Source organism: Coffea eugenioides, chromosome 5 (assembly GCF_003713205.1).
Source record: "Coffea eugenioides isolate CCC68of chromosome 5, Ceug_1.0, whole genome shotgun sequence".
In the NCBI taxonomy this organism is placed as follows: Eukaryota; Viridiplantae; Streptophyta; class Magnoliopsida; order Gentianales; family Rubiaceae; genus Coffea; species Coffea eugenioides.
Window position 1 is genome coordinate 4,427,797 of NC_040039.1, and position 12,964 is coordinate 4,440,760.

The 12,964-nt window shown below is 36.4% G+C and overlaps 1 protein-coding gene across 2 annotated transcripts; it reads right to left on the reverse strand.

The window, feature by feature from the left end:
• Positions 1 to 2,577: 2,577 nt before the first annotated feature.
• Positions 2,578 to 11,015, reverse strand: LOC113770136 (protein FAR-RED ELONGATED HYPOCOTYL 3). 2 transcript variants are annotated; one of them, XM_027314510.1, is made up of 8 exons: positions 10,707 to 11,015; positions 4,053 to 6,285; positions 3,921 to 3,977; positions 3,496 to 3,564; positions 3,341 to 3,403; positions 3,182 to 3,250; positions 3,055 to 3,102; positions 2,578 to 2,942 (listed from the first exon to the last, which is right to left on the reverse strand). In XM_027314510.1, the coding sequence occupies exons 2-8, from the start codon at positions 6,237 to 6,239 to the stop codon at positions 2,886 to 2,888; spliced, it is 2,550 nt and encodes an 849-aa protein (XP_027170311.1). In that variant the 5' UTR covers positions 6,240 to 6,285; positions 10,707 to 11,015; the 3' UTR covers positions 2,578 to 2,885. The 2 variants fall into 2 exon arrangements, with proteins under 2 accessions (XP_027170311.1, XP_027170310.1); XM_027314509.1 differs by having other exon boundaries at positions 3,341 to 3,409; positions 10,707 to 11,014.
• Positions 11,016 to 12,964: the final 1,949 nt, after the last annotated feature.

The following is a 12,964-nucleotide window of genomic DNA, read 5'->3' on the forward strand; positions in this document are numbered from 1 at the left end:
AAAGTTACAAATATGCACATCTACTTTCGTGAATGTACTCTTTAAGTTCAGAACTTCCTTGAACTAATATTAAATCCCAAGTTTTATTGATAATTCAATATCTTCAGATAATCATAATTGATGACCATTTAGTTATAATTAATATAAGAAAAGTGCTAAATAACTTGTTCAAGATAATAGCATCAAATAATTAAGAAAATATCACATAATAATCATAGATAATTCATCCAAACCCAAGATATGAAACATAACAAAACACAAAAGGAAATAATAACTTTGTATTACAACTAGGCATTTGAATTCAAATACAAGAAATAGAGAGTTGAAAAATTAAAAACCCCTTGTCACTAATGAGTCTTCAAGCTCTTTTCTTCAATTTTCATCTTCATCCAAGCTTGGTTGTATATAAAATGACTAACAAGTGCAAACAAACTTAATCTAACCTAAGAAACTAGGAATTTTTCTGGTTTAGGTCTACATTTTTGTAATTTTGTCTTCCCTTTCAAACCTCCAAAGCTGCTTTGTTTCGTCCATGGTGTCCTCTCTATAGGAAGAAGAAAGGTTGAAAAGTTGTGCAATTGCGAGCTTGCAACCATCCAAAATTTGCAGACGGATTGTGTCCTCAGTTTGGCCGGATTGTGTTGCTCCATTTTTGTTCTTCTGAGGTTGTGTTCTACCTTGAATTCAGCCTTAGAATCCGCAGATGCACAAGAGAATCTATGGATGGATTGCCTTTCTCTGCATCACTTTGATTCGAATCTTGTTTTACTTCTGCCACCGAGTTGATGTGCAAATACTTCAATGAAGAACTTTGAATCAACTCTTATGCAAAACACAAAAGTTTTAATCCATTGAATTAGCTTTCCAATAGACCAAGAATCAAGTCATTTGGAGGTATAAGTGTTGAGTTATGCCCAACATACTCCTAACTGGTCAGAAAACAAAATACATCAATTTTGTGGATCTCTTTTTTTTTTCTTTATTGCACTTCATTTATTCTTCAATTGCACTTCATGTACTCTTGAAATCACTTCATATCATCAAAAATCATCCAAATATCTTCTCACTTAATTCCAATTGATGATTGAATCATTAAAAACTATAAAACATGAAATTTTTACCACCTTAGCTCTGAAGAAATGCAATTTTCCTCACTTTAGCCGCCAATTGTAAAATTCAACTAAAATCCTAATTATTTGACTTGAACTTAAATAAAAACACAGTAAAACACACATAACAAATCATAGAAAAATATGCAAAACAAGCAATCATTAGCTATTAATCTTGTCAATCAATTTATGCGTTCTCCCTAACAATTCCTCTAACTGGACCCTAGCTGTTTGAACTTCCCCTTTTTCTAATAAAGTACATTAAGAATTAAATGTGTACATGCATTTGTATATACTTTCATGTACACATTATAAAATTAGCATATCCAGTAATCATCTTCATTTAGTCACAAGTGCTCTATATCTTTTTAGTGTTATTAAAATTTTGTGATTTTTTTTATAAAACTTGTATTTTTGTAATCTATTAACAAATTTTCATTGATTTTATAAAGCATTAGGGACCAATTTGGTCAACTTATATTCTGTAATGACTACATTTGTTTAGATTGAAACATTAAGGACCAATTTCGTTGAAATTAAATATTTTGTAGATTACATTTATTCTGGCTGAAACATTAAGAACTAATTACATCTAACTCTCCAAATTTTGAGGACTAAAAGTGTACTTTTTTTTCCCATATTTTGACCAAGGTTAGTTAATTAAACAGTAAAATTAGGATAAAAGTGTAATTACAAAAGCCTCATAGGAATTAGCTGCAATCATCAAATACCCGTATAGAAAAGCCCCAGAAGCAAAATTTTGAAGGCCTTTGACAAAACCCGTATTATCAACTATCAATTAGTGCCAACTATCAACCGCCGAGCACAAGTGCCCGCTCCGCATTTGCTGGTAAAATAGAATAGAAGGCGTTCACCTAATACAAAGGATGGCGATGTTTTTCAATTACGTGTTGAAAGAGTTTTTTAATATGATTACTGTGTTGTGCTTGACAAGATGACGAAAATTACAAGGATTGCTAAAGGGAGGGAGCCGAAGGATAGTTTGAGCAAACTTTCCAACCTGTAAGAGCATTTCTGGCATGAAAAAGAAAATTATAGGCAAGGCAAACATTGGGATGGATCATCATCTTAGAAAAGCAGCAGACACACATTGACTGATTACCTTGAAAATTTTCTCCTCCCCGTGCACGAGTTTTGCCTTAATTAAATACAGGAAAATGCTGACGTTAATATGAACTATTAAGAAAAAACGAGCAAACTTGACTTCTGTTCATACTGAACACAATGAACAACCATCGCGAAGAAGCTGCAACAAGCATAGTTAGCAATTAGCATCTTCAATTGTCAACAACCAGATGATCACATACCAATTACGATGACTTTTATCATTACTCTCCCTTCGCTATTCAACTAGACTCTTCTTGCCTACAGTCTCCTTTTCCTCCTTTACAATTGACTGCTCGTATTCCCAAATCTAACCGGTTTAGAAAAGTATGAGTTCTGAGAGTTTCAAACTACAAAGTGCCTTAGATACCCCGAGTCAATCACAAGTACATTTCACAATTAATATATCACTGCTCGCTTCATTATTCAACAGACACCAAAACAAGTCGTCTAATCTTCAGCAACAATAGAGGACCACGTCCAGAATATCCAAAGCATTTTAAGTGCTACACAGAATTTAATGTCACAAAAAGGTTTTTACCCCTATTCAGATAAGTCGATGCCCTGCACCCAACGAGCTTAGGTCCAACAGGATATACATATGGCAAAACTGAGGTACAACAGTTACTACCTTAGCATTAAAAAAGTTCCTCATGCATGTCTAGAAGCGTCATCATGCAACTGTGTGGATCTTATATTGGGCTCCTCCTGACCAAAAAAAAAAAAAAATTACAAGAGGAGGAGGAAAAGTAAGTATCTCATACATACAGTAGATATTAGATATCCCACAATATTTTCATGACATTTTTCTAGCACTGACCCGAATGCCATATGTGAAACTTGAAGCACGGAGGAAGTCCATCTGCCCCTGCAAGCACAGATGCTAAATGTAATTCCAAGTTCAGGTTATATAAGCAAAAACATTGAGAACAAGAAAAAACACATACCAGCCCATGTATGGTTGGCTGACTTCCATAATAGCTGTCATGCGAAGGTGCTATAGAATTTAACTGTCCCTGCAGAATAAAACCAGAATGAATACAATTTATACTTTATACCTTCAACAGCAATCCTAATGTAAACCAGTTATAATGACAATGACATACTAGCCCCTGAATGGTCTGCTGGCTTGCATAGTAATTTTCTCGAGTAGGAGCCATTAAGTTCAGCTGTACCTGCCGAAAAGACAATCTACCAACTTAGAAAAGCACAACTACCATTCTACTAACACATACCAAAGCACATTATATTTATATCATACCATTCCTTGAACACCCTGTTGATGGCCAAAATAGCCATCAAGATTAACTGGTCTTGAGCTTAACTTCTCCTACAAAATTAGACAAATAATCAACATATCAGATGCAAAGTAGCAATTACGAAAGTATTAAACTTAGGTGCATTGTCACTGTGAAAAAATCTTTAGATGAGTGGACCTAGATCTTCACCGCATGGACAACAACAACTCAAAAGAACTTCAAACATGCTTAGAGCTAAGCATCTGGACCCCCTTGTCTAAAAATTTTTCAACGCTGCTAGTGATTTAAGATTTATCATCTAAAAAAATAGAATGATCAATGTAGTTTCATGGAGACAGTATTTTGGAATGTCCTCGATGATTAAACCAATAGACAGAAAGAAATGGCCAATTAATATAGCAGTCCAACAAGATTCTAGAGAACAAACCAATGGTTGCAAGCCATCTGATGCCCCAACAGTCATGATGTCAGAATCCGAGTTTACCTGCAATCCAGGTATCACATTTTATATTGATTCTACAAATTAAAGAAAATAGATTACTGAGCATCCAAAATGTACCTTCCTTTTCTTGGTTGTACTATTCTTTTTATTTGTCTTATTTGTCTTGCCCATGCTTCTACTTTGCTCATCTTCTTCAATGCAGAGAAGTCCAGGTGTGGTTGATGTTCCGGCATCTGCAATATTTTTATTAGAGTTGTTTACACTAACACAGTTCCCAAAAGCATCATCAAGTGCACGGAGCGCAAAGTTGTAACTCTCTTGGGATAGTGAGCCTTCTTCAATCAGCTTCATAGCCCGTTGGTAAAGTTCATTGTATCGTTGCACCCTTGATTGCAACTGTTCAGACCCCTCTCCTACTGAATACCTACTTTTGGCATCTTTCATCCACCGTTTCAATATATATTGGGATGGAATGGTGGAAATCCCACAAATTTGAAGAACAATCATTGCATGCCTACAAAGAAAACCTTTATATTCGAACAAATGGCATACACAAGATACTTCAGACTTTAATTCATTTAAAGTAACAAAGAACTCCTGATTTTTTTCAAAATCTTCAACCCTGAAAGTAATGGTCATCTCCTCTTGCCTCTCTCTTTTAGGAATACAAGCAACTGCTCCTAGGACCTCAACTTGAAATTTCTTAAACACAGCATGGGTGTAAATGCTGGCTACATGCTTCTCAAATGGGGATGGAGACTTCAATGCAGGTTGCTTGTTCCATGTATCAGAATCTGCTTTTGCTTCTTCTTCATATCTGTCCTGCAAAATTGCATCATACTGTTTGACAAACTCTTGCACAGTAGTCTTCTTGTGCAAATATTTGTCAAAGAAACTATTCACGCTCTCTGATCGCTGAACAGTAGACATTCCAGCCAAAAATGCATTCGTCAAAAACAGGGGCACCCATTTAGTGCGATCTGCATATAAAGACTGCACCAATTCATTTTCTTTAAGCTCAAATCTATCAACCAACTTCAACCATCTTTTCTCAAACTCCTCTTCCATCCATGACCTATAAATGCATTTTTCAAACTTCACCATGAATTTCTCATTTTGTTTAATGACATGGCTAAGTGTTTCAGTTACCTTTCCAACTATATGCCAGAGAAAAAAGTAATGGTAAGCTGAAGGAAAAACCTCTGACACAACGGACTTCAAGACCATGTCTTGATCAGTAATAATCAATTTTGGGGGTTGACCACCCATCGCCTTTAACCATGTTCTCATTACCCAAGAATAAGTAGTATCACTTTCATCAGATACTAAAGCACATCCAAGTAGCATGAACTGATAGTGTTGATTGACCCCCACAAAAAGAGCCAGAGGCATCTTATACTTGCTTCGAACATAGGTAGTATCAAAAGCAACCACATCACTGAAATTAGCATAGTCATACCTACTTTTGGCATCAACCCAGAAGAAATTCTTAAGACGCTGATCTTCACTTATCTCAACTGCATAAAAGAAGTTGGAATTTGTGCTCTGCATTTGATTGAAAAATTCTAGCAAACAGCTTGCATCTCCTACTTCAATTGCTTGATTCCGGCTTTTCTCAAAGGGACTTCTTGAGTCACTTTTGAGGCCAACCAAATTTTTGTACTCAGCAAATTGTCTTGCCATTGCAGCATACATCTTTCGTGTCTGTTCACTCACAGCCTGGGCAGGCAGAAGCTCATGGTTATGCTCTTTCTCAAATCTATGTATAATCCATTTTGCATCAGGTCTTCTCTTAACATGCATGCTTGCTTTGCAATCTGTCTTGGCACATGCTCTTCGACCTGTGGCATTTTCAGAATCCTGCCGGTTCCCTTGTCTACTGCGCGGGCGATTTACAGATTTCTCATATTCACGTTTGGTTCCATACCTGGAACATGCAAACTTAGCATCAATGAATTCCCTGGATGTCTTGGAACGTCTGCTGTTCTGTATAGCAGTATTAAATCCTGTAGATCTGGCATATTCTTGATAGAAGGCATATGCTTCTGCAAGTGATTCAAATTCCATTCCAGCGAGGGGCTCAAGCAAGATATCCTCTTTCGATTCCACAAAGTCTCCCACAGGAATAATCATGCCCCCTCCATTTTGTGCATGTAATTTATCCTCGATATCCACCATGTTTCCACTCACACCATCTTCGTTATGAGGTTTCTCTTCTTCACCATCAAGCATATGAGCAAGTCCATTTGACTCTTCATCCTCCTTATCATGTTCTTCAGAAGGTAATCTAAGGTCTATATCCATGGCACACCCTGTTTTCCCAGTCAATAATAGTACTATTTATACATACCTGAACAGAGAAACATACACATAAGCGAGAGCAAATAGAGGCTATTCAAAAATTACAGGAAATCAACTTTTTTAAAATCAATCACCAAAAGCAAGTTTCATGCTCATGTGTAGACTTTTTTTTTTGGCTAGCTTCCAAAGGGAGGAAACAAATAATGCAGCATATAATTATGACTAGCATAACCATTCAATAATTTAAAATGTTATCGAGATATTAGAACGGAAGAGTTAACTAAGTTATAGTACACTGCAGAAACTCAGTATCAAGAAAAAAAATCTTTTATTTCTCCTGCAGCTATTGTCGCAAGCAGTTCCTTATTCCTCAGTCAGGAAGAAAATTAGCTTAGAAGTTAAGGCCATTGACAATATGTGTCACTTTCCAAGAATCTTACTTTTATTGTTCTGGATTGAGTCTGTAAAGCTCAAGATTCATACTTCGTATGATATTAAAAAAAAAAAAAAAAAAAAAGCTTCTGAATTTGGAACAGGAAACAAAATGACATGTTGTAAGCCGTTTCCACCAAAGTACTTTAGAGGAAAAGCCGACCCCATAACATTCTGGCTGAAATCTTAACTCGTACATCCGTCTAACAACCCAAGTGCTCCAATTTTGCAACGTTCAAAGCCCAAGCATTTTGAAAAGATTTCCAACTCCAATCCCCACTTATAATAGCCACAGATGGTCTTCCTCTCCCAAACATCTGGCTAAGACCCAAATCCAAAATTCAATAAAAAAGAATAACAGAGTAATAAGATCAAGACAAGATAACAACTCAGCAAACTCTACCAAACAACATAAGATACCATTTTCCAGTTTGTCGTGCTTATCATAGATAACACATTTTGAGTTCATTTCCAGGAAAATATAATTATATACATGCATGAAACAGATTATTGTCCAAAAACCAACATAAGAAAACATGTTCGCAGTCACCGATGGTTTCTAATTTCTGTCTCATTCATCTGCTTTCCCCCCTCCATTTAGCTTTTTCTTTTGTGTCATCTTTCCTTTCTCTTTCCTCCTTTTCTTTTTTTACTTTTTCCATTACTCTTTCTTTCATCTAGATTCTCCTCTAGTGAAAGCTTCATAGGACTAATTTAACTAGTTTCCTTCTGTCCTGAAATTACAATTGACACCATTTAGTGCCTCATTATACAATATGGAAAGCTGCCTTTTAGAAAAGAAGTGAATGTTTGTCAAAGCAGGGCTGCTAAAGGAGCAACAAGTGTGAAGGAACTGGAGAATGGGAGGAGGGTGGTCCAACTGACAAGCGCATGGGGGCGACAGGCTGGGGACAGAGAACGGTGAGGCAGGAGAGAAAACTCAGAAAACAAAAATAAGGGAAGAAGAGGTGAGTTTCACGTGGAGGGAATGGGGGTGACTTTTGGTTGGAGTTATAAACAAGGAATTTGGATTGTGGAGGCAGAGAGCAAATGCAAGGAAGAGGGAATTGAGAGGAAGGAGACATTAAGGAAAAGTTTTGAGGATGGGGGATGGCAGAGCATGGCTAGGAAGGAAAGGGAATGGAGAATACGGAGAGAAGGTGGTTAAAAGATAACTGCACTTTTGTTTCCATTACGACACAAGGATGAAATCTCATTAATTTGCACTATCTGCATGCACAAAAGACGGAAACACCTATTTTCCATTTAAAGTTTCGGTCTATGCATTGCAAACATTTTTCATAAGTATAAAAGATAAACAGCAATCAAACAATGTCCCCCTCCCCCCTTCCCCAACAACAATTTCACATTTTGCAAACGAGAACACCATAACAGACAATGACTGTGTGACCAAACAACACCTAAGCATTTGGTTTCTTAAGAACATCCTGCACTAGTCGAGGTGCAAAGTAGTTCTATTAGCTCTTCTCCTGACAACCCAATAAAATAGATCGTGGCCACACTTTTGACACACACAAGCATAAGAATTGGGTATGCACAGGTATCACAAAACTTAATACATTTTCATACATCCAATTTCTAAATATGGAATTAGATAAAACTATATCTTTAATCTTGAATAAAAGTTTAATAAGAAAAATTTAGCTTTTTCCATTGACCAAACAAGAAAATATACAGCCTTCATTAAGAAATAAGCTCTCCCTTACACAGAAAGTGCCAGCACCTAATCCACTTGGAAATTAACTCTGCCAAACAAATGTTTCTAACATTTAATCAATATATTTAATAGTATTATGAAGGCTAATTGAATATATAAAGCCAACTACATGAAGAAATCCATATCAAAAGGCAAAAAACCATTTTGCATCTGATGTTATCATTGCACCAAATTGCCATCTAGATGATAAGATCTCTGAAATTCCTTGCAGATCTTAGAGAATGACGAACTTCTATTGTGTATTAAGTGGCTGTCACATCCACCACAGGTAGCACAAAAATCTACAGTTGGATGGGGCAGAAAGCTATCCCTTGCACATAGTAGTATGAAATTTGCATCTGATTCTGACATAACTATAGAAAATGGACAACTATCTAGTCCCACAAATTATCTGAATCAGAATTCCCAGCACCTTCAAATTATCTGAAAATTTTAGATAGTATAGTGATATTTGTCATGAAGAAAAAGTAGAAAGAAAAAGGGACTTGGATAGACTCCAGTTTGACAACTTAAAGTCCCCACGAAATAAAAGCTATTCTTTAAATGTATAGAAAGAAAGACAGCAAGGGGTAAAAAATAAAAAATAAAAATGTTGTCAACAGATAACCTAAAACCCAAGAAACCCGAAGATATTGATCCAGTTCAAGCCTCTATAGTCTGTGGATTTCCAAAATCAAATTGCTTGTTCATCTTGTTCCTTCTTGCAAGAAACCAATAATAGAAGAGAATACAGTTGCCAATAAGACAAATGCAATGAACTTTTCTAGGAAGCAAATGATTCTGCCAGTTTTGGAAATTTACAAAACTTGAAGAGGCCCTCGAACATCACAAGTTGTGCTCATCTTAATGGAAGAAAAGAAAGAAAGAAAGAGAGAATGAAAACGGTGAGTTGATAAGATAATAATTCCTGATTAATCAACCAAGTAACCGAAACTGGAAATATAAGTGCAGACAGAATCCGAGACGCAATCAATTCAAGATAGAATGTAGTCAAAGTCCCCACACTGAAGCATGTGCTTTTGGTAGTAGAATGCATCAGATGTCAACTGCTCACATCGTAACTTTAGTAATAAGCTAGCAAGATTCCAAACCAATCCATAGTTTGAAACGAGCTACTTAAAAGATACAGGACATGGATAATTCCCCATAGACTACCATTTAATGTCTCAAACGAGACCATGCTTAGGCTAAAAGCTGCGTGCAATGTCCACAGAATATAACATGGATGCCGGTATGGGATCTGCGTGATATGTTGTTAAACACCAGTGAGGTATTTTGACTTGAGATGAGGCAAAGTATTCTTCTGAGACATCATATTGACAGCTCATTTTAAGTATATACCATCCAAGTTCGCGTGTCTAAACTCTTGGCAGTGTATATCAGCGAAAACTTAGACCATCATATTGATTGAAATGAACTCAGATTTTGAAATTCTTTATTTTGGATTGAAGTGGTTCTTGGAAAAAGAAAATATCAAAGTATTGCAAAAGTAGCTGGGGGGGGGCGCTATGAAGGTCTGAGTTAAGGTACGGTGCAAGAAAAGGAATGAAAATACAGAGATTGATCATTCCAGCCACATCCACAAGTAAATAGTAGCGAAAGATATAAGAGCCAATGGCAGCACCAGTGATAAGCTGACACAGACACTAGATTAAAATGTTGACTGCAGGTTCTATCCGAGTTTTTATGTGATTCGGGTGATGTTCACAAGCAGAAATGAAATGAATAGAGAACGTTTACGTGAAGCTGCTGCAGTTTCTCCTGGTTTAGGCACAACATAACTCCTCCAGATTTTGCTAACAATTGAAAAAAAAAAAACCACGGCGGTGGAAGCATGATTCTTCCACCGCTAACAATATCCATAGTCCTTTCCTTCTTTTTTTTTTTTGCTTAATTAAAAAACAATATTCATAGGGCTAATGGAGCGAGCTTAATTAGACTAATTAACTAGTACTATAAACAAATATATAAGAGTGGACTGGAGGCTGTGCAGTAGAAGGAGTATAATTATAGTAGCAAAATTCCACCAACAGAGGGAGCAAGCATAGAATGATAAAGACATGTTAGGCATCAATCCTCATTCGGTCATGGAAATAAGTAACTACTTAGTTTATATTATTAGCGGTAGACAAATAACCACGGTTTCGGAGTATTATGGTCGGGAGAGGGGCGGAGGAGGACGAGGAGGAGGACGGCGGAAAAGGGAGCAGGGAGAATTGAGAAGAAAAGGGATATGAGGGGGGGTCGGTGGAGTCGGGGTGGGGGAGTGAGGAATGAGTTAGAGAGTAGTAGCTACCTACCGGTTTGTTATACTCGACGCTCCAGAGAGAGAGAGAGAGAGATTGAATCTGCGCAAAAGAAAAAAAAAAAACTGCAAATCCACGCGAGGGGTCTGGGCGTGGACTGCTGCTTTCCCTCGCTTCTTATTCTTCTACCACTGCCGCTACTACTACTCGCTTGAGATGAGAGGTGAGGGAAAGAGAGCGTATGAGAAGGAGTTTTATGTTGATCTGGTAAATTAGGGCACGGAGTCGTTTGGATCGGGGATTATCTCCGTCTCCTTCACTCGCCTACATCCCTCACGCCCAGCACCCCCATCACGCATCTTACTACCCTACTACCGATGTTCATTCCAACGTGCAGCGCGTGTTTCTTTTCTTTTATTTATAGTATATACGTTCTCTGCTGCCCCCTCCAGTCCATCTGCTTTTCCAACCCACGCTCCGCGACTTTCCTTGCTCTCTACTTCTGCTACTTTGGCATAAATTAAAACAACATAAAAATCTTTTCTTTTTATTTATTTATTTTATGTATAGAAAAAAGGTGAGTTTTGTTTGGAAATTTTTATTTATTTATTTTATATATAGAAATAAGATGAGTTGTATTTAGACGTTTTGGATTGTTTTTGAAAATTTTATGAATTCTAAGGGCTTAATAGGTATATCAATTAAAATTTTGATTTAAAAAATTATTTTTCATGTCAAGCAGCATCGAACTAGTTAATTTAAATGATTTTTGTCAACTTTTCACATTAGTTTAAACGACAAGATACTAGATTGTATGATTTGAAATTATAAGAGACTTTTTGTATTATAATTCTAAAGGTAAAATAGGTATATCAACTGAAAATTTGTTTGTTTCTAGGACAAATACTCGTAAAAATGGCTCGTGTACTTCAAACCCGTTTATTCAGATGATTTTCGTCGCTTTTTTAAATTAGTTCAAATCATAGGGTATCGGAGTGTATGTTTTGAAACTATAGGGAACTTTTCTGTATGTTTGCTTAATCTCAAAGGGCTTTTCTATATTTTATCCTAAATTAAAACAACATAAAAATCTTGCTATGATGTTGTTCTTTTTATCCTTTTTTTTTTGTTTTGGTGGAAATAGATTAGGAAATTGGATTGCAAAACCAAAAATTCGTGAGCATGTTGATCTTCGTCTAATTTGCTCTCAAGGCCCGTAAATATGTTTATAGCGACTTTGGAATCACAATACATACATAGATTCGGTTGATTAAACTGCTTAAGCAAAACATTTTTAGGCATGTATGGATTAAACAACTGAAATCAAAGTCGAAATTGGCTTACACAATTGAATTTGAATTGTCATCTACTACTACTTTGAGAGTGGCAGTGAGTGCGTAACGAATGTTCCGTCTTACTTTCTGTCTCATTTATTATTATATTATTATTCTTCCTCTATAAACATTATATTTTAGTTCTTTCTTCTCTATAAGAATTGGTGCTGAGCATCCCTTGATAATTCCCTATCTAAGAAGGTAGTTCCCTTGACAATTCCTATCTTAAGGAGGCCATTCGTCTTCACTCCTTTGACATTATCTTCTTAAGTAAAACCAAAAACCAAAATAAATTTATGCATAGTTTTAAAAAACAAATTGGCTATGATGATCTATTTTTAGTTAATCTCATTAAAAATTTGGTGGTCTTCCGGTTACTTGTAAAAAAGAAATGGGTAAAAAACAAAAAAGCCCCCTGTGGTAAACCTATTATACAAATAAGCCCCCTATGGTTTCAAAATATACAACACGATACCTCATGCTTTGAACTAAATTATAAACCTGACGAAAATCGGTAAAATTAATGGGACTGATATACTGAAAGCTAAAAACAAATTCTTTATACTTAATTTTTAGCAAACATTACTATTCGACCCCTTAGCCCCCAATAAAACTCCCAATGATGTTTGAACCTCCCAATAAAACTCCGTGAAGCTGCCCTCAACAACCGCACTAGATTGTACCTGGTGTTGCAGAGAAACCCCCAGCCCATTCTTCAAGACTGATTGAACCTCAAATACTGGTGCTGAAGAACATGTCCCACCCTCCTTCAAGGACGATATATGAACATTTTCCGTTGAAGCAGCACCTACCATAACTGGAGTTGGTGTGACTGTTTGCCTGGCTACTTTTGTGGGACGAATGATGGGGAGAATTGGACGAATTTTTGGATTGTAAAATATCCCAATAGAAGTTAGACATGTAAGAAGAGTGTCTTTTTTGGTGTCATTATTGGTTAGACGAGTAGAAGGGGTGCCC

Bases quoted from the DNA above. Each gene is read 5' to 3' on its own strand.
- LOC113770136 (XM_027314509.1), bottom strand. From the start codon at position 6,239: ATGGATATAGACCTTAGATTACCTTCTGAAGAACATGATAAGGAGGAT. The intron at 3,978-4,052 runs GTACATTTTGGA...CCTGGATTGCAG, and splicing joins GTACAACCAAGAAAAGGAAG to GTAAACTCGGATTCTGACAT. The intron at 3,103-3,181 runs GTATGTGTTTTT...CTGTGCTTGCAG, and splicing joins AGCCAACCATACATGGGCTG to GGGCAGATGGACTTCCTCCG.